The 25,994-nt window shown below is 30.5% G+C and overlaps 1 protein-coding gene and 1 long non-coding RNA gene across 2 annotated transcripts; one reads left to right on the top strand and one right to left on the bottom strand.

Moving 5' to 3' along the window:
- Positions 1 to 6,154: 6,154 nt before the first annotated feature.
- On the bottom strand, positions 6,155 to 6,531 carry LOC122524076. Its single transcript, XR_006305453.1, has 2 exons — positions 6,341 to 6,531; positions 6,155 to 6,247 (listed from the first exon to the last, which is right to left on the bottom strand). It is a non-coding gene; the product is annotated as an uncharacterized LOC122524076 (long non-coding RNA).
- Positions 6,532 to 12,651: 6,120 nt separating this feature from the next.
- On the top strand, positions 12,652 to 16,040 carry LOC122523981. The gene is made up of 5 exons (XM_043645992.1): positions 12,652 to 12,795; positions 12,876 to 12,978; positions 13,066 to 13,181; positions 13,252 to 13,369; positions 13,513 to 16,040. The coding sequence occupies exons 1-5, from the start codon at positions 12,748 to 12,750 to the stop codon at positions 13,605 to 13,607; spliced, it is 480 nt and encodes a 159-aa protein (XP_043501927.1). The 5' UTR covers positions 12,652 to 12,747; the 3' UTR covers positions 13,608 to 16,040.
- The last annotated feature ends 9,954 nt before the right edge of the window (positions 16,041 to 25,994 follow it).

The raw sequence follows: 25,994 nt of genomic DNA, 5'->3' as shown, positions 1-25,994 counted from the left end.
TATCTTTAATACATAATTACATCTTTATAGTGTAGTCTTATTTAAACAATTGCATAAAAATTGCATAGATACTAGCATCAAATGCGTTAATGCACTTTTCTTATGTTACAGCTAAATTTTATCCTCGAAGTCTTCACTGCGCAGGAACATTAAAATAATTACATAAAAAATAAAAGAATATTAAAACGAGAACGTTATAATGTTAAATTTTATTGATTATGTAGATTATTTTCTTTTATACACATGCGCAACTTTTGGAAAGTCACATAAACATTTTTTAGTACAAGAATTTTCATAAAAGAGAAAGTGCCTGTTTCAAGGTGAATTTCGAAGAAGACGGTTGACAGATATTAAAATCCGAGCTTTTTAACAACAATAGACATTTTTATTGATTAATGAACAATTATTTTAATGCACTAATGCACTCTCTTTATATTTCAGATTATTTAGACACATATACGTACAGTACAGTTATTACATATTTATTAACATATTTTAAATATTAAATAATTTCGATCCGATATTTTATTAGATGAAAATTTTACCCCACCTCCTCGAAGTCATCACTGCGCAAGAACATTACAACAAATGTACATTAGTTTAAACAATTATACAAAAAATAAAAGAATATTAAAATGAGAGCGTTATAATATTAAATTTTATTGATTAATTTTATTGATTTTCTTTTATACACATGCGCAACGTTCGAAAGGTCCTGTAAACAACTTTCAACAAAAGAACTTTTTACAGAGAACAATGACACAGAGCAACGGTGCATTTCGAGAAGGAGGGATAACAGAACATATACTCCGAGCTTTTAGACAACAATAGACGCTTGCATCGATTAATTAACAATTATTTTAATATTTTAATGAATTTTTATTATAATTAAGATTGTTTAAACGCATATATATTTATTTAAACATTATCTAACTTCTGACGTACTTTAAATATTAATTAATTTCGATTTTATGTTTTAATAGATGAAAATTTTACCCCTCCTCACCGAAGTCATCACTGAGCAAGAACATTACAACAAATGTATATTTGTTTAAACAATTACATAAAAATTGAAATAATGTTAAAATCAGAACTTTATATAATTTTTATTTCTATTTATTAGAATTAATTTGTAATTACACTAATACATTATTTTAAATATTGCATACTCTCCCATTACCGTATTTTGAATAAAAAATAATTTTAATACGAATTTATTTTTATGATTTTAGATCACTGTGTCTTCAGCTTGGTTGCGTTCTTGCTTTATAACATAATTATAAACTTCTCCAAATGCTTAGATTGTTTTTCAATTATTGTTACATGAAATTTAATATCAAACGTTTATTAAAATTTTAATTATTTTTTTAGAAACAATTCAATGGGTAGCGGGTGGATTTCTTCTTCGCAAAGGGCGCCATTTGTTAAGAAGGAATTTACTTCAGGGATGCGACCCTGCCAACGCGAGCCTTGATTCTATCTTTCTCCCAAGGATAGAATCATGTCCTACCCTTAGCTTTTTAAAGTGAAACTCCCTATCCTTTTTTTTTTTATTCTTTTTTATTTTACTTTGCTTTTTTTAACTCGCGATTTTGCAAGCATAGATGTGCACGTAGCATAGGAACTGAAACTGCATTAGAAGGGATGTCTATCAGCGCTATTAGTAAGACGGGCCCAGGGATTAAGTTCCTCAAGCTTGCAGTAAATATAGTACCGGTAGGCAAACTGTACGTGCAGCGTAAGTTCCTCGTAATATAGATTAGAGTCAGTGGATTAGTCCAACCGGTGGGATACCACTTAAAAAAAAAACGTAAAAAGTATCACTTTAAAAAGCATACTTTTCAACTTCTTCCCTATCCCTTTGCTTTTTTTGTTGCAGGTTACATAGGAGGAGGACCACACCAGGACAGCAAGAGGACCATACAATCATTTTCGCTTCATTGTTTTCCATTTGCCAAACTGGAAACGCAGGGATAAAGGTGATGCGCGAAACGTTTCTTCCAACGATAAGTATTACTTCAATCGCCACAATGGGTACAGAATATTAAATAAGTTACACAGCAAACAAAAAGTACTTTTTATTTTAATCTCTGTACAGTGAGTAATTTGATATAATTTGACCCTTAAATTCATAAAAAGAATGTTTACGAGATGTGACTAATTGGAAAAGCTAATAAACAAAAGTAAAAATTGCTTCTATATAGAATCAGAATCCATAAGCTTGGAACTATTATCTGAATAAGAAGCGGTTTGCATTTTAAGCCAAGAATCTAAAATGCCGCCATTTTACTCATTATTCACGGTCATTGTATAACAATATTAAGTAGCAAAAGATAATAAGTGTGTCCAGGCAGAAATCCGCAGCGTTTAAACGCTCGGAAAAATTTTATTTACTTTGACTAACAAACTAAGATTAGACTAAAGGCTACACTAACGCTTACTATCTTACTAACTGTTCGGCGATATTTACGTTGTTGGAATAATTTATATTGCGCGCGGAATAGGATAGGCGGCGTATGCGTTAATTAAGTTGCGAGGGCGCGCAAGGGCTGTCGAGATGCGTGTGGACACGCCTTACCGTGCAAGAGGCAGGGGAGAGCGTCTTGAGGTGTGCGGGGGGAATAGGATGCGTGGGGCCGTGTGCACGCACGAGTCATTCTGGTGTGCACTCTGGTTTGAGCTACCAACAGTGTTTTTTCTCATCTTGAGCTTCTCATTATCTTGGCCTTTTGTTCTAGGCAACGTGAATAGAGCGTGTGTGAGTGAGTGAGGAGTGTGTGGAGTTTTTTGGTTTTTGTTCCCAACAGGCTCTCCACGTGGGCTTCTAGTCGGGCAGTTGTACGGATATCTACAACCTGTCTCCAGGCTCCCCACGTGGGCGTCTAGCTGGCCAGGTGTAGCGAATTGTCTGCAACCTGCCGTCCGGCTCCTCACGTGGGCTTCTAGTCGGAGCGTTGTACCGTTTTATCCACAACTTGTCTCCAGGCTCCCCACGTGGGCTTGTGGCGGATTATCTGCAACCGATCGCCAGGCTACCAACGCGAGATAAGGTTCTGGCCAGACAGGCCATCGTTAGGTGCGATAAGAAACCGCGTGCGTTCGATTGTCGTCTTGCGTCGGAAGCGAACGGTAAGAGAGCTCTCTAGCGTGCGACCAAAAGGTACCTCGCGTCGTTTATTCTATTAATATATTTTCTTTCAGCGTTTTGTTTGTAATTGTATGCTTCATCAGTTTATTGAATAAAGTGTTCTCTTGCCCCGGCTTTTCTCTCAATTCCGTGAGAGTTTTTATGCCGAGGCAAGTAGCTTTGTGCCGTGTAAAAGTGTTTTGCTCATTTATCTATCCTGTCCTATCTCACTCATTCCAGCGTTAAACTGTTTAATAGAACTCATTGGGAGGGATTCGACCATTTTCTGGTCACGTATATAATTGCTAGAAACACTAACTTACTGCCGAAAACGCCCATTCTGATTTAGCAGTTGCAGTTACTTTGTTAAAAAGCCTTCAACAAAAATAAAAAAGTAGCTTGCAGAAAAAAAGATAAAAGCATACCCAAGCAAGTGCAACTACACAACTTTTACATTATGTAAATAATGATATTAAACTAAATAACATAGTTATTCCACAAACAAAACAGATAAAATACATAGGACCATATTTAGACTTAAGACGTACATGGTAGTATCATATTAAAGCAATTATAGAAAACATTCGTATTAAAAGAAGGCAGATGTACTGGCTAATTAACTGAAAATAGAAGCTCAGGTTAGAAAAAAAATGAAAAGTTCATAAAAATATTATAAAATCTATATAGATCTATTAAATACCAATATGGGAAACGGTAATAATGAGTTATATGACAAAGCTAGAATCAATGCAATCAAAAATACTAAGAACCATAGTCGATGCACCATCTTTCATACGAAATGAAGATATACGAAAGGACCTAAGACTAACGATAGTATGGGACGAGATAATAAATTTCACAACAAAATATAAAGATAGAACCGCAGTACACTTCAAGCCACTAGTATCAGAGGCATACAATACTCACATTAGAAAAAGACTAAAAAGGAGACGTCTAGCCAATTTATATTCATAAAAATTGTAAAAGAAAACTTGACTTGCTGCCGTCAAAACACCTAATAAATTGGCTATATCCCGAATTTTATACCATTTCCTTTCTCTAAATTGATTCAACAGATTTCCAATTTGCTCTTTCTTCTTTTGAGTTAATTGTAGTGATAGATCCCGAGAATTTAGTATGAAGCCTAAGTATTGACAGGTTTGAGATGGTATTAAGGAGCTCTTTTCATAATTAATTACAAACCCCAAAGATTCAAGTAATCGAATGACATTCTGGGTATTTATCACACATGAATCATATGTATTTCCTATAATGTGTAAATCATCTATATATATATATATATATATATTATCAGTAAGATACCTAACTCTCGCAGTTTTTTAATCACCGGTTTTATGATTTTTGTGAAAACATATGGACTTGTTGATAGACCAAAAGGTAAGCAAGTAAATTGATAAGTTTTTCCCAAGAATTTAAAGTGTAAAAATTTTCTGTGATCTTTGTGAATTGGTATTAAGTAATAAGCATCCTTCATATCGACGGAGCACATATATACGTGTTTTGAGATTAAGTTTCTTGCGGAGCGAATGTCCTCCATTTTAAAATGTACAGTTTTTAAAAATTTATTTAAATTTTTTAAGTTGATAATAAATCTATTTGATCCATCAGGTTTTGGAATAAGGAAAAAAGATGAGATGAACTGATCAGGCTCATCTGTGCATTCTTCTATAACTCCCTTACTTAGTAATTCACTAATTTCAATATTTATTTTATCCAAGTCCACCATTGAGAATTTTTTCTCTAATAGAGGCTGACTCTGAAGAGGAGGGTCTTTGAAAGGAATTTTATAGCCTTCCAGACAATGTAGTATGAATTGATCTGCTGTGATATTTTTGCATTTATCAGTAAAATGTTTTAAACGACCTGCTTCTACCTGAATTACTTCCTCGACGATGAGTGCATCATTGATCGGTTGACTGTTTTGGACGTGCTCTGGTTCGGCGGGTAGTTACCTTTTCTGTTGAATCTGAAGGTTGGTTTTTTCCATTGCGATGTACCCACCTGCTTGGACTTCTCAGGTGGGTATTTCGCGTTTCCCTGATTATTTCTTGAGGGATTAGCTTTTTTAACAGCAGGTTTTAGGTTTGAGCCAGTTTTTTCTAGAATCTTTACCTCTTTAACTTGGTCGGTGAATTTCTCGATTTTTACCAGTTTGATTAGGAGGTAGTAAATTTTTTTTCAATACATCGGGGTATATGAGGTATACAGGATGATTCACTAACTCTTGCCACCAGGATAGCACCGAAAGTATGATTGAAACAGAAATGTTTATACAACAAAAGTTTTATAAAAAATTTGAGAGTATAATATGACGTCAGTTTGTTTTTGCTAAGTTTAGTTGCTTTCGAGATGTAAGGGTCAAGTTTTTTTCTTTAAATAGAATGCTACGTTTTGGTATTTATTTTCTGATGACAGCTATCGTGGTGAATCCAAGGATGTGCAACATTAAATACAGAATTATTTCAAATTTAAAAATACAGTATTATTACAATATTATTTCAAATTTGTATATAATTACATATGTTAAATAATTCACAAGCATCTCATCTGATTGATATTAGTCATTTAACTTCTGTAAAAATAGGAATGATAAGAATTATCGTTTCAAGAAGTGTAAACAATATTTTATCTTGTCACATTAATTGACCTTTAATCTATATAAGTTCGCATATCTTCATTTTGCATTATATAAAATTTATACATATATATATCAATAAAATTTTGTAAACATTTAAAATGAATGTAAACAATAGTATTTTTTAAATATAACAGCAAGTTTTATAAATTTATTCACTTAGTATGTAATCTTATTGTGAGATTGAAAATAGAAATTAAAAATATGTTTTTTCTTACAATATTTTTAAAGTGCTAGGGGAGCTGTTTGTTAAATCCATGACTTAAAAATAAAAAAAATTTTTTTTTTTAATTTGATTTTTTTTGATGGTCCGTTTTAAGTTCGATATATATTATCCGACGATTTTTCAACTTATCAAAATAAGCATTTTCTTCCGCGATGACTTCTTCATTCAATGCAAATCTTTTCCCACCAAGTCATTTCTTCATATTTGAAACCAAAACGAAGTCGAAAGGTTTAAAGATCTAGAGAATAAAATTGATGAGGAAGAAGCTTGTAGTGTAATTCAACAATTTTGGCTCTTACGACCTAGATTCCATAGTAGCAAAGGAACATACTTATCTGCTTCCGAACACTGGCAAAAGATTTCTGTTAAGAAGATTTACATGAAACTTTGTGTATGTAGCTGAATAAGATGGAAAACGCAAGAGATTAAATTACACTTGCGCTTTAAGTGTAGCCTTCCGTTGAAGTCACGCACTTATCAAACAGACCTCTTATTATATTACTTATTGCGTCTGATTTATTAGATCATTAAATTAATATTGATAAACAAGAAAATTTATTTTATATAGTTATTAATACAATTTATATTTGAATATATAATTTTAAGAAGTTTTATTATTTTATTCAATTTTTGTTAAAACAATAGACGGATCAATTTGTATTCATTCTTAATATCTCCTGTTTAAAATAATTAATGAAATTAAGAAGCACGATTTTATCAAATCTTTGTCATTACTGTTTCCTTAGAAAAAATAAATTTTCATCTTGTGATATACAGTTTTTTAAATTGTCAAATAAATATTTAAACAGCACGCTTACCATTTTCAAAGCAATGAGGCTTATGAAAATACTGCAATATTTTAATTAGATATTTCAGTTATTTACCTACTAATCAATGTATAATATTAACTTTTAGAGATGAATGTTTTTTTCTAAGGGTTTTAATCGGATAATCATTCAAAGATGACATCATAAAAATTTAATTAAAATCTTACTAGTTAATGACGCTTTACTAATGTATTCTAAGTTTATATACTCTCTACAGATACGTAAAAAGTCGAATGTCGTAAGATAAAACTCTAAAGTGATATTAAAAACGTGACATTATAAGACACTGAAAAGATCAAGAAAGAACGTTGTTTTGAATGATAGGTACATGTGAACGTATAAGTTTGCAGAAATGTTTACAAATAATTCGAAATGAAAATATTTCTTGGGAAAGAGAAAACTTGTAGTTTTTCTAAGTACGTACAACGAATAAATGTGCGAAAATAAAGAGTCATTAAAGTCAATCTGCGTAAAAATAAATATATTTTATAGAAATTATTTTATTATGAACAACACTTGGTCAAAATTTCTACTTTTTTGTTCTGTATGAATAAACCTCAAACTTAAAGATAAAATTTACAAGAAAAATCTTTTTTAACAAAAATAACTAATCGCAAAAAAATAAAATCAGAATAATCAATCTGATTTCGCGCAATTACAAAAATAGAACTTAATACATTCGTAATTTGTAGAATTGCCGCCATTGTTATCTAAAATGCCAAAATTAGGTAAACAAAATTAAAATAATGCTTCTTTCTCTAAATTAAAATACTGGAACCTGTGACTTATCTCATATATAGGTAGGTGAGATACGAGAACGAGACGTAGTGTAGAGGTACTGACGTATTTAATTCGAGTTCAGCGGATTAACGATACGAGAGAGAGACGATACGTACCAATAAATCGCACAGGTGCGCGACAATATCATACGAACGAAACACGAACTCATTATCTTCACACAATCAAGCTAATTTTCTGAGTATACATATATAGTTAATTAGGAGTTTTTATAACGTTACGCTATTTCCTGACGAGTAAATAATGTAGAATTCGTGAAATATCGAGCCGCTAGACTGACTGGATCTTGACTCGAATCACGTATCTTTCGCTTTCCGGTCGATTGCTCTTATCTATTGAGCTATCCAGGGTCCATCGATGCCTAATCCTTCAATCCTTCCACTAATTCCTTTTTAAGTATTTGGTATGGAGGCGCTCGTCCCACAATAAAGTATTTTCTATCTATAGGATCAACTATGACTTTTATTTAACTGTTTGGCTACCACGGGCAGCTTTCGTGCTCTTCAGATTTTATGTCAAAAAGTGCTAGCACATTTCGTCGATACAGACAATTGGCAGTGGTCTAGCGTAACTCAGCTTTTCTCGATCGTGTTTTTTGAAAACCATTCGGTAGTCAAACGGTTAATTTTGTTGTGCGGCCGTTGCTTTCATCGGTTCTTATAAATCGCTAATGCCGTTAAACCCGTTGAATCAATGCTGGATTGGATTAGATGAGATGATGTCATGATTTCTAATCCTTTTAAGGTAGTAGTCTGGTAACTTATGCCTATTTTCATGACTTTTTTGGAGGGTGGTTTTTTATAGGAAAATGAAAATGAATTATCTTGAATATTTAGAGTGTTTTTATTTACATATTGAAAATATAAAAAAAAATTTATTTGAAAAAATTTAATAGTTTATAACTATTATTATTGTCACTCGAAGTTGGAACCTCAAAAAAAATGGTCGGATCTACCGAAGTTAAATTTCAAGCGTAAATCACAAAATGGCAGACTTTGAAAAAAAAAGTCCTTTTATTTTAGCAAAGAAAGGATTGTAAAATAAAAAGTTAGGGGTGGAAAAAATTCTCTTTAGTACCGACGAGAACTATACGTGTGTAGAACAGCCTGTAAAAATTTGAAAGCAATCGGTTCAGTAGAAAAAAAGTTAGGACCCGGGCCGACCAGAAAAACAATGTTTTGAGAAAAACGCGTTTAAAGTTCAACAACAAATTTTCCTAAGTAAACTTATACTTACGTCAATCGCGTCCGAGGCGCTCTAGGAAACTCGTTATAACTCCCGAAATATTTCGAATTTCTGTCTGAAATTTTCACAGTATATTCTCAAGACATTGCACTTTCAAATTAAGCAAAAAAAAAATTTTCGATTTTTTGAACTCAAGTTACCAGACTACTACCTTAATAACAACGAGGTTTATTGACATAGTTCGCTTACAAAGAAATTATTCGATAAGAATTGCTTGAGGTCGCCTGTTACAAATAGCTGATGATTCAAAAAAATCTCTTTCTTTGAATTACTACTGCGATAGTTTCAAATCATAACTAGTTTGTTTGCTCAAATTACAGTTGTTTCATATTAATGTTACAGTGCAATTAGCTGTAAATAATGTTAGAATGCAACTACTGCTATGATTTTTATATTGGAACTTGTCGCGTACGTTTTTGTAGATTCCTTCTCGCTTTGACGTCAAAGAATATTTTGAAATTTGCAATTTGAGGAATCTGAAGCTATTGTAAGTGAAACAAACCACGCTAATTGAAAAATTTCCCAACCCGTTTTCTAAACACAGGTAACTGAAACACATTTTATAGATTGATCCAAACTCTCTTGGCATTATATTGAATGACCGAACATTTTATACAATGCCTGTAGTAATAGATTATCCGTAACGTAAACACCTCTGTAAACACACCAATGTAAACTATATATTTAATAAAATAAATATATTATTATTGTTTTGGTTTAAGGCCTTACAATTATCAAGAATTTAAAAAGATTCTAGAAACAGGTAAACCCCTTTAATGACACAGACACAGACACAAAAACATACACATGAAATATACTTAAAAGTAGAAAAAAAGTCGACGTCTATAACAAAGAGAACAAAATTCATGTATTTTAAATAAAATTTCCAGCATAAATATGACTAATAATGAGTAACTTCTTATTTTCAATGAGTGTTCTTATTGTGGCAACTTCTTTTTCCATTTCACATAAAGCATTATTTTTATAAATACCCGGACGTCAAAATGACTCGTACTTTTAATTAAGTAATCTGTGCTCTTACTAAACAAACAGCGATTTTATCTGATACAACATTTATATTGTCTGCATATACACAAAGTCAGTCTTCCTAATTTGTTTTAAAACAATTAACTATTGTATTTGTCAAGAACATCAACTATAAATCATTTCTTTATTAAATTTTGTGGGCTCTTAAGTCACGTTGCTCTCTAACATCGGAGTTTTGTCATTAATATAAGGAAACGTTATTTTATTGACACTATTGCTACGTGACAAAAAAAAATATTCTTTGTCGTACGGACTACACCCCCTAAAATACAGCATACCCTTTGTTAAATACTTAAATAATCAGCTTTGTAGGTATTATTTATCTATTCAAAAAGAAACTAATTTCTTAAGAACGAATTTATTAAGTAAAAAAGTAACTAGGAGAATGATAGGTAGAAATTAATCAGAAATGAGGATTGAGAAGCGAAAATCTAATCAAAAAAAATTATTTTATTGAATCTTGTTTTTTTATTTTAGCTAATAAGTCTGTATCCTGCAGTCCTGTTTTAAATAATAAACCTATATCCTATAATCAGTATAATCTGGTGTTCCGTATTATTAAGTCTGCCTGTTGAAACTGTGGAATAAATCTGAAAGTTAAGGATCTATAAAAGTATACTCTAAAAGAATCTGTTAAAATTTGTTTACTAGTATCATTTAATCGACCCTGATCCAAATTGCTGAAGCGTCTAGAGCACAATCAATAAAATATCCGACTTTATTTTGTTTTTTGATATCCTATCTTATGTAAACTAGAACTTAGACAAATCATCTACTGTAATTACTCTCATTTTTAACCGGTTGACCACTCATCCTTGTATCATCATTAACAATCGTTCTCATAATTCCTCCAAAATACTCACTGGTAAATACTTTTTAGTTTAACCAAAAATTGCTGAAACCATATATTACATCACAGGACATAACATTCATAAACAGTGAGAATAAAGAAAAGCAAATAAGACAATAAATGAGTTCTTTTATAAAACGATTGATTAGATCTTCGCTTTTTGAATTTTGTAAATTTCATAATGCATTTTTAAATGATAAGAAGCAGTATGTAAATTTATAAAAAATTATGTTTTGTGACGTTTCATCAGAATTCAAATAACCTTTATTTACTATATTAACAGTGTAGTAAAACTAACAATGTCAAAAGCATTGAGCATATGTAAATATTTTTTACTTGCAAAATTAAATCAATAATGTGCAGTAGTACATTGAATACAGTCAAACGAATTATTTCTTTTTCGTTAAAGCACTTTTATGTTTTAATTATAGGATATATTTTAACGATAGTAATACTTAGAAAGGTAAGTATCTACGCTTTTTTGAATAATAGTATTAAGTAATTGCTTTATCGGGTAATTTTGTGGATCGAAATATATATTTATTTTTCGTTACTTTGATATAAAAATACGAGTGGAACAGAAAGACAAACTAGACAAGTAAGTAGTAAGACAAACTACTTAGGAGAGAGTATACAATGTCTAAGAATTTTTAAAATAGAAAATAAAATTAGCTTAAAAGAATATTGGCTATAGAAAATACAATATGCTATTCATATAACGTATAATAAAATTCAGATTCAAGAACTATATACAAAACTAAACTTTTACAAAAAATAATTATTACGATAGTTATTATTATCTATGAATTACAAATATATTTTTTCAAAATTAAATTCATATTTTGTATTTGATTAATATAAGTAAATAAAAAAGTTTAAATACTTTTTGAAATAATTATCTACTTTTTAATCAAAGAACACTGGTAGTAAAACTTTTTTTGAAGTTTCAGAAAATATGCATGCAATGTATATAAATTTTTCTATATTAACAGCTAGTGAAAATATAAGAATACTTCATGTTTTCAGAAAAACGTAAATAAATACACTTATATTTTTGATTTATAATCAAGTTCTAGTCAAATAACTGTTATATATATTATATTATGTTATATATATATATACCATTGTTACAATAATTGTATTAAATAATTGTATAATTTTATACTAATTGTATTTAAATGTATATATGCTACTCTATAAAATATAAGTTATGATAAAGACCAAAACTATAGTATTTGCTGTATAATAAAAAGCTTAAAATTATAGAAATCATTGTATAAAAGTCGCGGATTTCAGTATTTTAATTTAGAGAAAGAAACATTATTTTAATTTTGTTTACCTAATTTTGGCATTTTAGATAACAATGGCGGCAATTCTACAAATTACGAATGTATTAAGTTCTATTTTTGTAATTGCGCGAAATCAGATTGATTATTCTGATTTTATTTTTTTGCGATTAGTTATTTTTGTTAAAAAAGATTTTTCTTGTAAATTTTATCTTTAAGTTTGAGGTTTATTCATACAGAACAAAACAGTAGAAATTTTGACCAAGTGTTGTTCATAATAAAATAATTTCTATAAAATATATTTATTTTTACGCAGATTGACTTTAATGACTCTTTATTTTCGCACATTTATTCGTTGTACGTACTTAGAAAAACTACAAGTTTTCTCTTTCCCAAGAAATATTTTCATTTCGAATTATTTGTAAACATTTCTGCAAACTTATACGTTCACATGTACCTATCATTCAAAACAACGTTCTTTCTTGATCTTTTCAGTATCTTATAATGTCACGTTTTTAATATCACTTTAGAGTTTTATCTTACGACCTTCGACTTTTTACGTATCTGTAGAGAGTATATAAACTTAGAATACATTAGTAAAGCGTCATTAACTAGTAAGATTTTAATCAAATTATTTACATATTATTCTATACCAAACCGTATCTTTAGAAGATTGTTAGTTATCATGAAGAGTATTGTGTTCTTTGCTTTTTTCCTGTTGTGTTCTTATACAGTAAATATATATATATTATATATCTAAAATTAAATAATAATGTTTTGAAAAAGAATCTACTTAAAATATACTTGTTTCAGCAAGCAACTATTCCAGATGATAGAGTTGCAGCAATGGCGATGGATATAGGTTTATCAACAAAAGATTTCCAATTATGTTTAAATAAAGGACGTGCAGATTTAGGTAAGAAAAATTTTGTATATTTTTTTATAATTGGTTTTTTTTATATTAAATCAAAAGACTGTTTTATATAATTGTGAATCAAATTAGAAACCTTTCTGGAACTAAGTGAAACAGCTTTCGATGAAGATATGATAAATTATCCGCCAGAAGTTGTAACAAAAGTAGGAACTGTTTCAGCATGCATATTTAAAATACATGGAGTGGTAAATATTGTAATATAATTACTTAGAAAAAATAAGTATTATGTTTTATTACATGGATGTATAATTACAGTTCTACGATTCCAAATTTCATCCAAATGAATTATTTCAAATGATGAATCGAATAAACCGCACAAAAGAACCCATTCCTCCTGCAATTGTTAATATTACTCGGAAATGCTCTGCACCAGGTAAATAATGAATACATATAATTAAACTACTTTACTACTTTTATACACTTTATGGCATATAAAATGTCAAACTTACTGTCTCATTATTTATCTGACAGTTTTATAGACAATACGTAATTTAATAAAATTTTATTTTTTTTTAGGCAACAGTAATGATGAAGAAGCTGTAGTTGCCTTTAATTTCATGATTTGTTTTAAACGAGAAATGATAAAAATGCGTAGGCCTCGATCCGTTTAATATTGTCACAGAATTAAAATGGTGTAATAAAGTAGTTTCTACTTAAATATAAATAATGTTCATAACTATATTATAAATATTAATATATAATATACATTAAATATATTATAAATATATTTATATGTAACACGGGCTTTCGTTTCCAGTGAGATAAGATTAAGATGCGTGGATTTAGTAGATGCAGGGATAAGGTATGAGGCAGGTTTATTATCAAAGGAGGTTAGGAAAAGGTGGAAGAGATATGAAATAGTGAAATAGGTAGCGGAGGAGAGGGTGAGGGGGAGTGTGAAACATTGAGGGAAAGAGGGAAAAAGAAACAAAAAGGTTTTGAGAAGTTAAAAAAAGGAAGAAGGCAGGAAACATCTGTAGGAAGAAAAAGTAACACTTTACCGACCGCTAGCGTTTCAACAGTAAACCCACGTCCAACCGGCCGCTCAGCCTGAGACTCTACTCATAGATTCTAATAACAGATTTTAATAAGATACTAATAAGATTCTAATAAGATTCTAATAACAAATTACAGTACATGTAATGATAATGACTGTTCACTGCCATGTCAATCGATTAATAACCTATTGGTTGACGACAAAAAGCTGATTAATAAATTTTTGTTCGATAAGCATCGGTAACAAAAAGGCTATTAATAAGCTAGCGGTCGGTAAAGTGTTAAATGGATAGATCGTAAAGGAAGCGACACAGAGTTGTCAGACAGGGAGACGTTAATAAGAAACAGAACCAAGCGGCACAGGTATAAGAACAGAAGGAAGAGAAGTAGAAGAGATGAGAAAGAAAGTGATTAGGAGAAAGAGTTGGGACAGAGCCACCTGTTTGAGCATAAAGGAACACAACTAAGTATGGTAAAGTCAAAGAAAGCAAGGGATAAGGAGAAAAGAATAGAGAAGAGGGTGGAGAGATAGCAGGAGCAGGAAAGGAAGGATGGCAGTCCGATGAATGGTGATGTCTGAAGAGAGAGAAAGTGGTGGTATTACGAGGTTAGCGGAGTAAGGAAGTGGTGGACATAGTGGAAGTGATTAGTGAAGTAATGAGTGAGGTCAAGAGCAAGATGAGGTAAGCATGGAGCATGGAGAAGCGGTAAGTGTAGATTGAAGAAGCGTCGGAAACAAACGAAAGAAGAAAAAAAGTAGTGGAGAAAAAAAAGGAAGTTTTGTAGGGGAAAATGAGCTTATTTAAGGAGAAAATGTAGGAGGCGACAAGGAGGACAGAGAGGATGAGAAAAGTTGTAGAGAGTTTGGTTTGTGAAAGAAGGAAGAAAGACAAATTTACAGAGAAAAAAAGACAAGATTTGTATCCTCAAAGAGATGAGTATTTAGAATAATTAGGATTAAAGTAAGGATCGAATGTAAGATGGTAGGAATTAAGAGATGGAAATGTAAAAATGTGATTATTAGAAGGTATGAGAATATATTTATGAGAATGTAGAGGTATGTCAGTTAGGAAAAAGACGAAAGAATTGTAACCATAAGAATGTGGATAATAAGGATAGTTAATTCGATGTAAAAAGGCAGAAATTATGATAGTGAAATGGAAATATATGAAAATAGAATGCGTAAGAGGATATGAAAGTGAGAAGGTATAAAAAGATGAAAGGAGACGGGAGAATTGTAACCGTACTGAGGTGAATAATGGAAATTCAAGTAAGGATTTGATGTAAGAAGAAAGGATTTAAAAAGAGTAAAAAGTAGAAGATTTGTAACTTTTGAAGATGTATATAACGAGGAGTAGAGTAAAGTAATGATATGAGAAAACAGGAAATGTGATATGGAAATGTAAAGGTATGAGAGTATTAGAATAGGAGTGTATAAGGAGGTTCTTGTAGGATAATTAGTGAAGAAAGTAATCATAGGATTAAGATAAAGTGTGCAAAAAGGGAAGTGCTAAACCACAGAAGTACGGTTAAGAAGGACAGAATAAGAATTGGGTGGAATTTGAGGAAGATAATAGTGGTAGAGAAGATAGGAGGATGGAATATAAGCAGAAGAAGGTATGAACGATTGAAATGAGAGGGGGTTTGTATATACACAAGATCACTTATTGAAGTTTCAACTGTTTGACGTTCTTATTCGTGCACAAGCAGCAGTTTGCTCTTAAGGATCATCAAATAATCAAGACGTCAATGATCAAGGTTACTGTATAGGGAGTAGAAAGAAATAGAAGGAACTAAGGGATAGAAGGAAGCAATCATATGTGCGAGAGTATAGGTAAAGAAGAAAGGAGAATAATGTGTGGAAATAGAATTAAAAAATGTTTTTAAAGAATGTTTGTCAAGAGATAAAGTGACGTGGTAGGAAGTATGGAGTTAATTTTAAAAATTTTTGTAAAAAGTTTTTGTAAAAAGAAAAGATGTGTGAACTATATAAGCGAAAGTCATGTAACCTAATGGGAACATTAAAATACATATATACATACATAAAACGTGACCTCTCTAGTAGTATTGAATAAGTCTGAAAAAGTTTTAATAGAAAAGTGTTTTGAACCCGTAAAAGAGAGAGTTAAAAAAATGAATATTATAAATTTATTTCTATCTCGTTATTTCTTCCTATTCTACGTTAGCTTTCTCCATTCTATTTGTTATGGTCTTACAATTCTTAGATCTATATTTAAGTTTCTTTCCTATCTTCGTTTTAAATTACTTGATTCTTGCGTTTATATTGTCACTATGGATTTCATAGGATTAGGATATCAAGGTTAGTTGCTCAAGGAGGGTTAGGAGCTACAGACTTAGAAATAAGTTTTTTTTTCATTGACAAAACAGTATACAGAAAAATACCTTAGATCCCGGTTTATTTACAAAGTTATTATTGCAGTAGCAACCCGGAAAAGAAAAAGATCGCCTAAACCATAACTGCAAACACTCTATTTCAAGAATGAATCATAAAACCAAGGAAAATATTCTTTTCTTAGTGGTACAACAACCTGAAATTTTTAATCTTACCAAATTATTGTAAAGCTCCTAAAACTGGCAACATTATGAGAAGCGAGGTGCAACGGATGTATTTCCCTCTCCTTTTCCATCACGTTATAACGCGACTACTATGATTCTTTTTCGAGAGACATCACAGTCCAATATTTATATTGATGCTACGAAAAGGGACGCTCATGGCCAAGGGGGCCATGGGTCCAGGGGGACTAATAGCACGACTTTTACCCTCCTATAATGCCTTTTTTTTATAAGAAACCTTGTTTCCCTTTCCCAAGAGACCATAAGCGATTCCGCGTATACAAGGGTATCAATTTTCTTGTCTTAGAATTAAGAGTTCATTTGCTTGTTATGGACAACTCGTAGCGATTCATCTACGTTATTGAAGAAAAAAAATAAGTGAATATAAGAATTTTTGCGAAATTTCTACTCACGTTTTTTCACAGACGGTTGGAAATTTGGATTTTTTAAAAAGTACAATGTATATTCTTATGGACTATTATATTTGTGCAAAATTTGAAAAAAATCTGACAAGGAGACCTTACACTGGGATACCAACGGATTTTAACGAGCTTTGGTATATTAGTAGTATACTTTTAGGATGTTATCGTGGTAAAATATTTTGTCCTAACGCTCAGCCAATTTTGAGAAAAAAGCTTTTTAAGTTTTGATTTTTGTTGTATGCATGTTATTTATTAGAAAAAAATCATTATTTATTTATTAGAAAAAAATGAGAAATAATAAATTTTTTAACATCTTGCGCAAATAATAAAGAAAAATTTAATCCTTAAATTACAGTTAACATTTTATTTTTTAACAGGTATATGAAAAAAAATAAATGAATATTTATCTCTCGTGAATATTGTATCAAGATACAATCAATAGTCCATCATCAATTGTTATCAAAAATTTTTCATAAAATGATTCGATATGACGACGTAGAGACATCATGGGAAAAGATCAAAACAAACATCATAGAAGCAGCAGAGGAAGCCCTTGGCAAAATAAAATGCAGTTTCAGCGGAAGACGGAGTAGCACTCCCTGGTTCATTATGGATTAATTATGGATTACCGATGAACTAGAAACAAGGTAAACGAGGCAATTAGACAAATCAAACGAGATTATTGGAAGAAATTCTCGGTTGACATGGAAAACGACCTATACAGAGCAATGGATGAATGAGAAAAACATTTCATGGAGCTGTATAAAGATAGAACGAAGGAAACTTACAACATATGCGAGAAAGATGAAAAACAGGCACTAAGAGATTACACCATCTTGTCTGAAGAAGTTCAAAGCTAAATAAAAATTTTTTTTTCTTAATAAGTTTTTCTTAATAAAATTTATTTCTTTAGCCAAAAATAAATTCGCACTTCCTATAATAAAAATGCAATTTTTTTTAAATTATATTTTCTATAAAATTATTATAAAATACTATTGAAAAAATAGAAAAGAAATTTATTAAGCTTACTTCACAATAACGCAAAAAAGCAATAAGAAAGCAAAGAAAAAGAACGAAGAGAAAAAGAAAGAAAGAAAGGTAAACATACTTGTTAGCGCTGTCAAGATAAAATATAGGTATCGGCGACGTGAAAAACATACACACACTGTAGCTACTGTAGCCACTACACTACTACAGTCAAAAGAATAGGTTAATAAATTTTTTTTTTATTTTTTCAATAGTATTTTATAATAATTTTATAGAAAATATAATTAAAAAAAAATGCATTTGTATTATAAGTAGTACGAATTTATTTTTTGCTTACGATATAAATTTTATTAAGAAAAATTTATTAAGAAAAAATTAAAAAGAAAGAAAAATTTAATATAAATTTTATTAAGAAAAATTTATTAGGAAAAAAAAATTAAAAAGAAAGAAAAAATTTTAATATAAATATTATTAAGAAAATTAAAAAGAATTATTGTTTTTTATTTTATTCAAGTTTCATTATTTTTGACAATAAATAAAGAAACAGCATGCCATAAGCATCAAGATTCGATTAAAAAACGCCGCGCTTATACGCCGATATATATAGATATACAGAACGCTCGACACTCGACGGCCAAAACGAAAAATGCTTGCTACCGAAAGAAAAAATCTTATATGTACAGAACGCTCAACTATCGATGGCCAGGAAAAGAAATACTCGCTATCGCCTAAACAAATAGAAGGGGAAAAATATCGGTTTCTTCTCTCACTCGCACTTGCATTCAAGACCGAGAGTCCCGAAGATTGCCGAAGATCCTTCGTTTATTTATTAATACACACGGACGCTCGCACGCACACTAGCCCACTCGCGTGTAAAAGCCGACTGAGAGGCGGGACTTGCTTCCCCACTCTTACAATTACTCTTACCACTTTTTCTCGCTTATTTTTGCAGATTCGAAGATAACTTTTACAACATTTTTAATGTATTTTTTAATTCTCTACAACTTTTGTTTGAAGCTTTTTTCGATTAAATTCCTACATCCTAAGATAAGGCTATTTTTTACCATTTTTTACTCTTTTTCTCAAAACTCACACATCAAATTGCAAAAAAAATTGTAACATTCGATTCAGCGTCGTTGACTTATCCTTACATCAAATTTTTGAACTCTAGCCTAAAATTAAGGTAGTTTAGCCCTTTTTGACTAGCATATAAACGCGCTTTGCATTTCTGGCTGTGACTAGGTACAGTTAGTAAGGAAGGATTTACGGCTTGGACGGTAACATATACGCAGATGATTCTCCTTACCTCTACATAGTCCAGTCAACGCGGGCTGTTTCCTTCATATCTCAGGAAAGAAGGTGGAAACTTGATATAAGGGTAAATAGACGACGCTGAATCGAATGGTGCTAATTTTTTTGAGGGGAAAGTGCCGTTTTTGAGAAAAAGGGTAAAAAAGGGTCAAAAAACTTTATCTTAGAATCTAGGCATTTAATCGAAAAAAGTTTCAAACAAAAGTGTAGAGAATTGAAAAATACTAAAAAAATGTTCTATGAGTTATCTTCGTATTTCAAAAATAAGCGAATAAAATTGGATTGAAGATGAAAAAAATTGTAAGAGTGGAGAAAGCAGCTTATCCCTCCGTCGCGTTTTACACGCGAGCGAGCTAGTATGCGTGCGACCGTCCGTGTGCACTAATACACAAACGAAGGATCTTCGGCAATCTTCGGGACTCTCGGTCTTGAATGAAAGTGCGAGTGAGAGAACAAACCAATATTTCTCTCTTTTTATTTATATGCGATAACGAGTATTATTGTCCTTGGCCATCGATTGTTGAGCGTTCTGATATTTCTCTTTTTATATTTTTCTTTCGGTAGCAAGAATTTTACGTCTTGGCCATCGTGCGTCGAGCGTTTTGTATATCTATATATATGGCGTATAAGCGCGGCATTTTTAAATCGAATCTTGATGCTTATGGCACGCCGTTTCTTTATTATTGTCAAAAATAATGAACCTGAGTAAAAAAAAATAATTCATTTTAACAGAAACTATATTATTTAGTTGAGAGTAAAAAGAATGAATTTTTGTGTCTCGCCATAAAATTAATTAGAATAATTAATTGATATTAATTTTTGACTCAAAAAATTATTTGTATATCAAATTGAATACGTATTCTCTTTAAGACGAAATTTAAAATTTAAATATTTTTCCTATTAAATTATGTATTTTATAAAATTTTAAATACTGACTTTTTGTCTCGTAAAAATTTATAGTGTATCAACTAAATACATATTTGAAAAAGAAGAATTTTATAACCACAAAATTTTAATTCATTTTATTATGTTATAAGAAAATAGTAATGCATTCTGATTCATCTTCGAAGTCTTAAGAATTGTACGAAAAAATTGAGCATTATCAGTGGTGCGTTGGCGTAAGTAGTAACGTCTTCGCTTCTCGCGCTGGGTATTTAACGTTCGATTCTTTGTAGGGGAATATTTTTTTATAAGTTTTTCTATCCTCAGGTTATAAATTATTTTACATTTCCTAATTTCTAATTATATATAGAAAAAATTAAATTATTACAAAAAATTCAAAGCAATAAATTTTTTACATCCTGCGCAAATAAACGAAGTTTATTACTTAAATTACAAATTCATCCTGTAAATATCATCCTGAAAAAGTCTCGTTTCGGCACGTTAAAAATTAATTTTTGTTATTATTGGATATTATTTAATTTATAATTAGTAACTTTATTACTCGCGTAATATGTTGATTTCTTAATAAATTTTATATCGTTAGTGCAAAATTTGAAAAAATCTGAGGTGGGACTCACTGACCGTCTCCTTGTAAGGATAGAAAAATTATAAAAAAAATAATTCCCCTACAAAGAATCGAACGTTAAATACCCAGCGCGAGAAGCGAAGACGTTACTACTTACGCTAACGCACCACTTGATAATCTCAATTTATTTCGTACAATTCTTAAGACTTCGAAGATGAATCAGAATGCATTACTATTTCTTATAACATAATAAAAATGAATTAAAATTAGTATAGACAAAAAATAAATTCCACGTTTTTAGAATATCCTTTCAATATACTTGAATTAATTTTATGTGATAAAATTATCTCTTCTTTTTCAAATATGTATTTAGTTTGATAAACTATAAATTTTTACGAGACAAAAAGTCAGTAATTTAAAATTTATAAAATACATAATTTAATAGAAAAAATATTTAAATTTTAAATTTCGTCTTAAAGAGAATACGTATTCAATTTAATACAAATAAATTTTTTGAGGCAAAGAATTTAATCAATTAATTATTCTAATTAATTTTATGGCGAGACACAAATTAATTCATTATTTTTACTCTCAACTAAATAATAATAGTTTCTGTTAAAATGAATTATTTTTTTTTACTCAAGGTTCATTATTTTTGACAATAAATAAAGAAACGGCGTGCCATAAGCATCAAGATTCGATTTAAAATGCCGCGCTTATACGCCGATATATATAGATATATAGAACGCTCGACGCACGATGGCCAAAACGAAAAATTCTCGCTACCGAAAGAAAAATAGAAAGAGAGAAATATCGGTTTTCTTTCTCACTCGCACTCGTATACAAACGCTCGACGCTCGATGGCCAAGACGTAAAATTCTTGCTACCGAAAGAAAAAAATAAAAAGAGAAATATCAGAACGCTCAACAATCGATGGCCAAGGACAATAATACTCGTTATCGCATGATAAATAAAAAGAGAGAAATATTGGTTTGTTCTCTCACTCGCACTTTCATTCAAGACCGAGAGTCCCGAAGATTGCCGAAGATCCTTCGTTTGTGTATTAGTGCACACGGACGGTCGCACGCATACTAGCTCGCTCGCGTGTAAAACGCGACGGAGGGATAAGCTTGCTTTCTCCCACTCACAATTTTTTCCCATCTTCAATCCAATTTATTCGCTTATTTTTGAAAATACGAAGATAACTCATAGAACATTTTTTTAGTATTTTTCAATTCTCTACAACTTGTTTGAAACTTTTTTCGATTAAATGCCAGATCTAAGATAAGTTATTTTTGACCCTTTTTTACCCTTTTTCTCAAAAACGGCACTTTCCACCTCAAAAAAATTAGCACCATTCGATTCAGCGTCGTCTATTTACCCTTATATTAAGTTTCACCTTCTTTCCTGAGATATGAAGGAAACGGCCCGCGTTGACTGAACTATACACTCCATATTTTTTCTTTAACTTTGTCGTACGGCTTTGCTGCGTTATTCTACGCGCCAATCTCACACACACGCACACGCACATTCATATTTATATTAAACAAAACGAATCGCCGCACCGCACGTGACATTATTTTTATCGGCTGCGGCCCGACAAAAGGAAAGTTTTATGTTTCGTCTCCACACTATTAAAGTTGTATATACATTGAGTTAGCAACTAAGTGATTGCGGATTTTAAATGAGAAGGAAAATTCAAAATTTTTGCTGAAAAATATAATTTTATTCTATTAGGTACTGTCCGTTTCTGTCAATGGCCTTTTGCCATCGTTCAGGCAGTGTCATAATTCCACGTTCATAAAATTTCTGATCTTTGCTATAAAATAACAGAATTAAATGATATTTGTCTATCGACAAAATCCGCAATCACTGAGTTGCCAACCCAATAATTATTTACCTATTAAAAAATAAAATTTTACCTGTAATTCAAGTAAAAATTTGTCTTTTATTATTTACGTAAGATGTTAAACAATAAATTGTTTCTAATGTTTTTATAATAGTTACGCCATTCTGTTTTCTGTATATTATAATTAAAACTTAATAAATGTAAAGAAAATTTCTAAAACTAATGAATAGAAAAAAACTTAAAAAAAAAATCTTCCTATGAAGAATCGAACTCTAACCCCCAACTAAAACTCCACTTGATAACTAGATGAATATAAAAAAATTTGAACATGCTAGCAAGGAAAAACAAAATTTTTTTTGTAAGTCTTCTTGTAAGGGTAAAAAAAATTTGATCTTTTATTATTTATTACCAAAGTAACCTCTTTAATTTGTAAAATTTAATTTAATTTGCGGCCCTTCTTTCAACGAAAAGACAGTTAAGTAATAAAATTTAAAAAGTAAGCTTTTATTTTAAGGAACTTAATAAAGTAGAAAATAAGCATTTTTCTATATTCCTATGTCAATCTAATTGTAAGAACGAGTTACATCTATTTTATCGTGTCTTGTTCCGACCTAGTTTCACTCGGGCGCAAATCTCTACTTGTTTTCTTGTGACACATAACACCATATCCGTTCATTTTGGAAATTGAACCCATACCTTAATCTGCCATTTGTAGCATAAATAGCTATTATTACATTTTCTAAAATATCAATTGTTTAGTAATTATTAAATTTTAATTAGAAAATTGTACAAATTTCGCTAAAAATCCATCATTTACTTTGAATATTAAGAAATAACTATTATGTATTAAGTTATTTGCATTACGTTCGGTATTGAATAAAAAAAATTAAATGAAAAAATACTGACTGCGAAAGACTAACAAATTTTCCCCCTTCTCAATGAAATTTTATAGCGAAAAAGTTAAATCAAATATTATTGAGTATACTTATTTGATTTTTCTAGTCGTTCGCAATTAAGGTCTAGATTTTTATTAATGGTTATAATTATTTAAAAAACATTAATAATAATTATAATTCAAAACATTGGAGAGGATTATTCGTCCACATCTTTCATTTCGGATTCTGCTTATATACTTTTTGTTTTATTTGAAAGTTCTCACATATACACAGTTAATCGTTAACGACATAATAAAGAATGACAAGTAGATTAGAATTAAAAGTAGGTTTTTATGGAATATTTTCGAAGGGAATAAATCTTTTGTAAACAGGTTATCACGTAGCTGATTAACCTTAATAATGACTATATATATGTATGTATAACCTTTTTTTTTATGTATAGACATAAAGACGAAATTTCGTATATATCGAGTATGTGTTTTGTATAATACTCATAATATACGTATATATAGATATATATACGATATAACATCAATATAGTTTCTTTAGGCATGAAGGTGTGTTTGTGGGTATTCGTGATATTCCATAAGTATGTTTTTTTATGTGTACTTAGGAATAAAGAAGTCATTAGTGTATCGATTAAAATACATGTATACGTGGGCGTGTACGTTTCATTATACATTCACATACACTCGCGTGGATTTATATACTCGTGTGAACTATAATCTTAATAAATATTCTATTTATGCTTATATTAGAAATAATTTACAATCACTAATTTTCACATATAATATACATATATTATATGTCTTATATTATATAGATATACATTTTAATAAAAGAGAAGACACATACAAAATGTAGGTACAAGAGATAATATCAATTGTCGTGTTGTAAAGCATATGTCTTGTGTAATTGCTTACGTGTCTTTCAGTGCATACAATATACAGAAGTTTATGTAATGCTCAATATAAAAAATGTACATGCAGGAGACTTTCATTCTCTCTCTCTCTCTCTCTCTCTTTTTTTTCCTTTCTTTGTCTTGATTATTTTTGTTTCACACATGAAGAAAGCGTAAGAAAACACGAAGAATAATAATCATATAGAATTTAAAATCTAATATTACTTGGACAGTTTTTTCTCAATTGCAAGATCAGCTTTGTTAATCTTTCTTCAATATACGAAAGATTTGATTAACTGGTAAATTCGTGGATTGCAAGGAGAAGGAGGATTGATTTTCCTTTGTTGCGGCTGGATAAGATTCTATCTAAGAAATTTTTCTGTTAAACTTCGACGATATATCCTCTTTGTCGTAATTATTTCTACGATACAGTTCTTTTAGACACCTTTCCATTTTCAATTTCCTTTTTTTTTGTCTCGTTTATTTTTTCTTTAAAATTCTTTTTCTTTTTCTTTCAAATAATAGGCGCGCGCGTCCTTTTAAGATTGAGATAATAGTTTTACTTTAAAGGACGTTACGCGGACGATCTCGTCGAGTGCGTCGGCCGCACTTTGCCGCACGTCGTCCGACTTGCTGTAAGATACTGTACAAAAATACCGTTTAAAATAATTAGTTGAATATAATATATTAATTGACGCGCCCGACGAGAATGACGGCAGCACGTTCAAAAGATATGTCTTGACATGGTTCTTTTGGATATTCCCCTATTAATACGTCGATTAAAACGCACACGAGGGTCCTTCCCTTTTATTCTTTACTTTATCTTTTTTTTTGCGTTTTTTGTTATTTATTTTTCTTTCTTTTTCATTAATCTCTGTTTACTTTCTCTACAGGAATAATAAAGTCTACGAATAAATATATCTCTCGCAGTAACTTTCGGGTCAGATGTCCTGGACGTCTTGGCCGAATTGTTAAATGAATATATTTTATCTATTCATTTTTAATGCATTTATTATAATCGCGTTTTAGAGAATGTTTTAATCCAATTAAAGGGCTAGAGGAAAAGTAGATTTGAAAGTTTGAATTAACAGGCAAGACTTCTGACCATTTTTAACAAGTGCTACTGTACTAATATCACTAATTTCTTCTTCTTCTGCCTTTTATATTAATTTAGCTGCTACTCATTTTTTATCTAACCGTTACACGTAACTTTCTCAAACACAGAACTTATGTTAAATAAAAAATGCGTATTGCCTATCTAACAATAAAAGAAAAACAATACATTTGATCTAATTTCTCATAGGTTATAATCAAAATGACAAATTTACGTTAAAGACGATCTCCGCTGAAATAATTTTTCTCGTCTAACGTAAATTGCATTAATTGCATGTGTCTATGTTAATTTTTGGATATGCCTTATATGGATTCTCAATGTTGAATGTAGGGCCTTAGAGAATCATACTTGGCATATCAACTTCAAATTATTAATTATAGTAATATACACAAACAAATTTTTTTCTCAATTAGAAGTATTCAAAAAGATTGAATTGCCTAAACAAAACGCTTTAATATTAATTATTTTATAATACAAATA

This window comes from Polistes fuscatus, unplaced genomic scaffold (assembly GCF_010416935.1).
Source record: "Polistes fuscatus isolate 324 unplaced genomic scaffold, CU_Pfus_HIC Scaffold7, whole genome shotgun sequence".
NCBI lineage: Eukaryota > Metazoa > Arthropoda > Insecta > Hymenoptera > Vespidae > Polistes > Polistes fuscatus.
The sequence above is the reverse complement of the archived record's forward strand: the minus strand, read 5'-3'. Positions and strand labels throughout refer to the sequence as shown.

Excerpts from the sequence above, each read along its gene's own strand:
- LOC122523981 (XM_043645992.1), top strand. The coding sequence starts at position 12,748 with ATGAAGAGTATTGTGTTCTTTGCTTTTTTCCTGTTGTGTTCTTATACA. Across the intron at positions 13,182-13,251 it reads TATTTAAAATACATGGAGTG|TTCTACGATTCCAAATTTCA; the intron begins GTAAATATTGTA and ends GTATAATTACAG. Across the intron at positions 13,370-13,512 it reads TCGGAAATGCTCTGCACCAG|GCAACAGTAATGATGAAGAA; the intron begins GTAAATAATGAA and ends ATTTTTTTTTAG.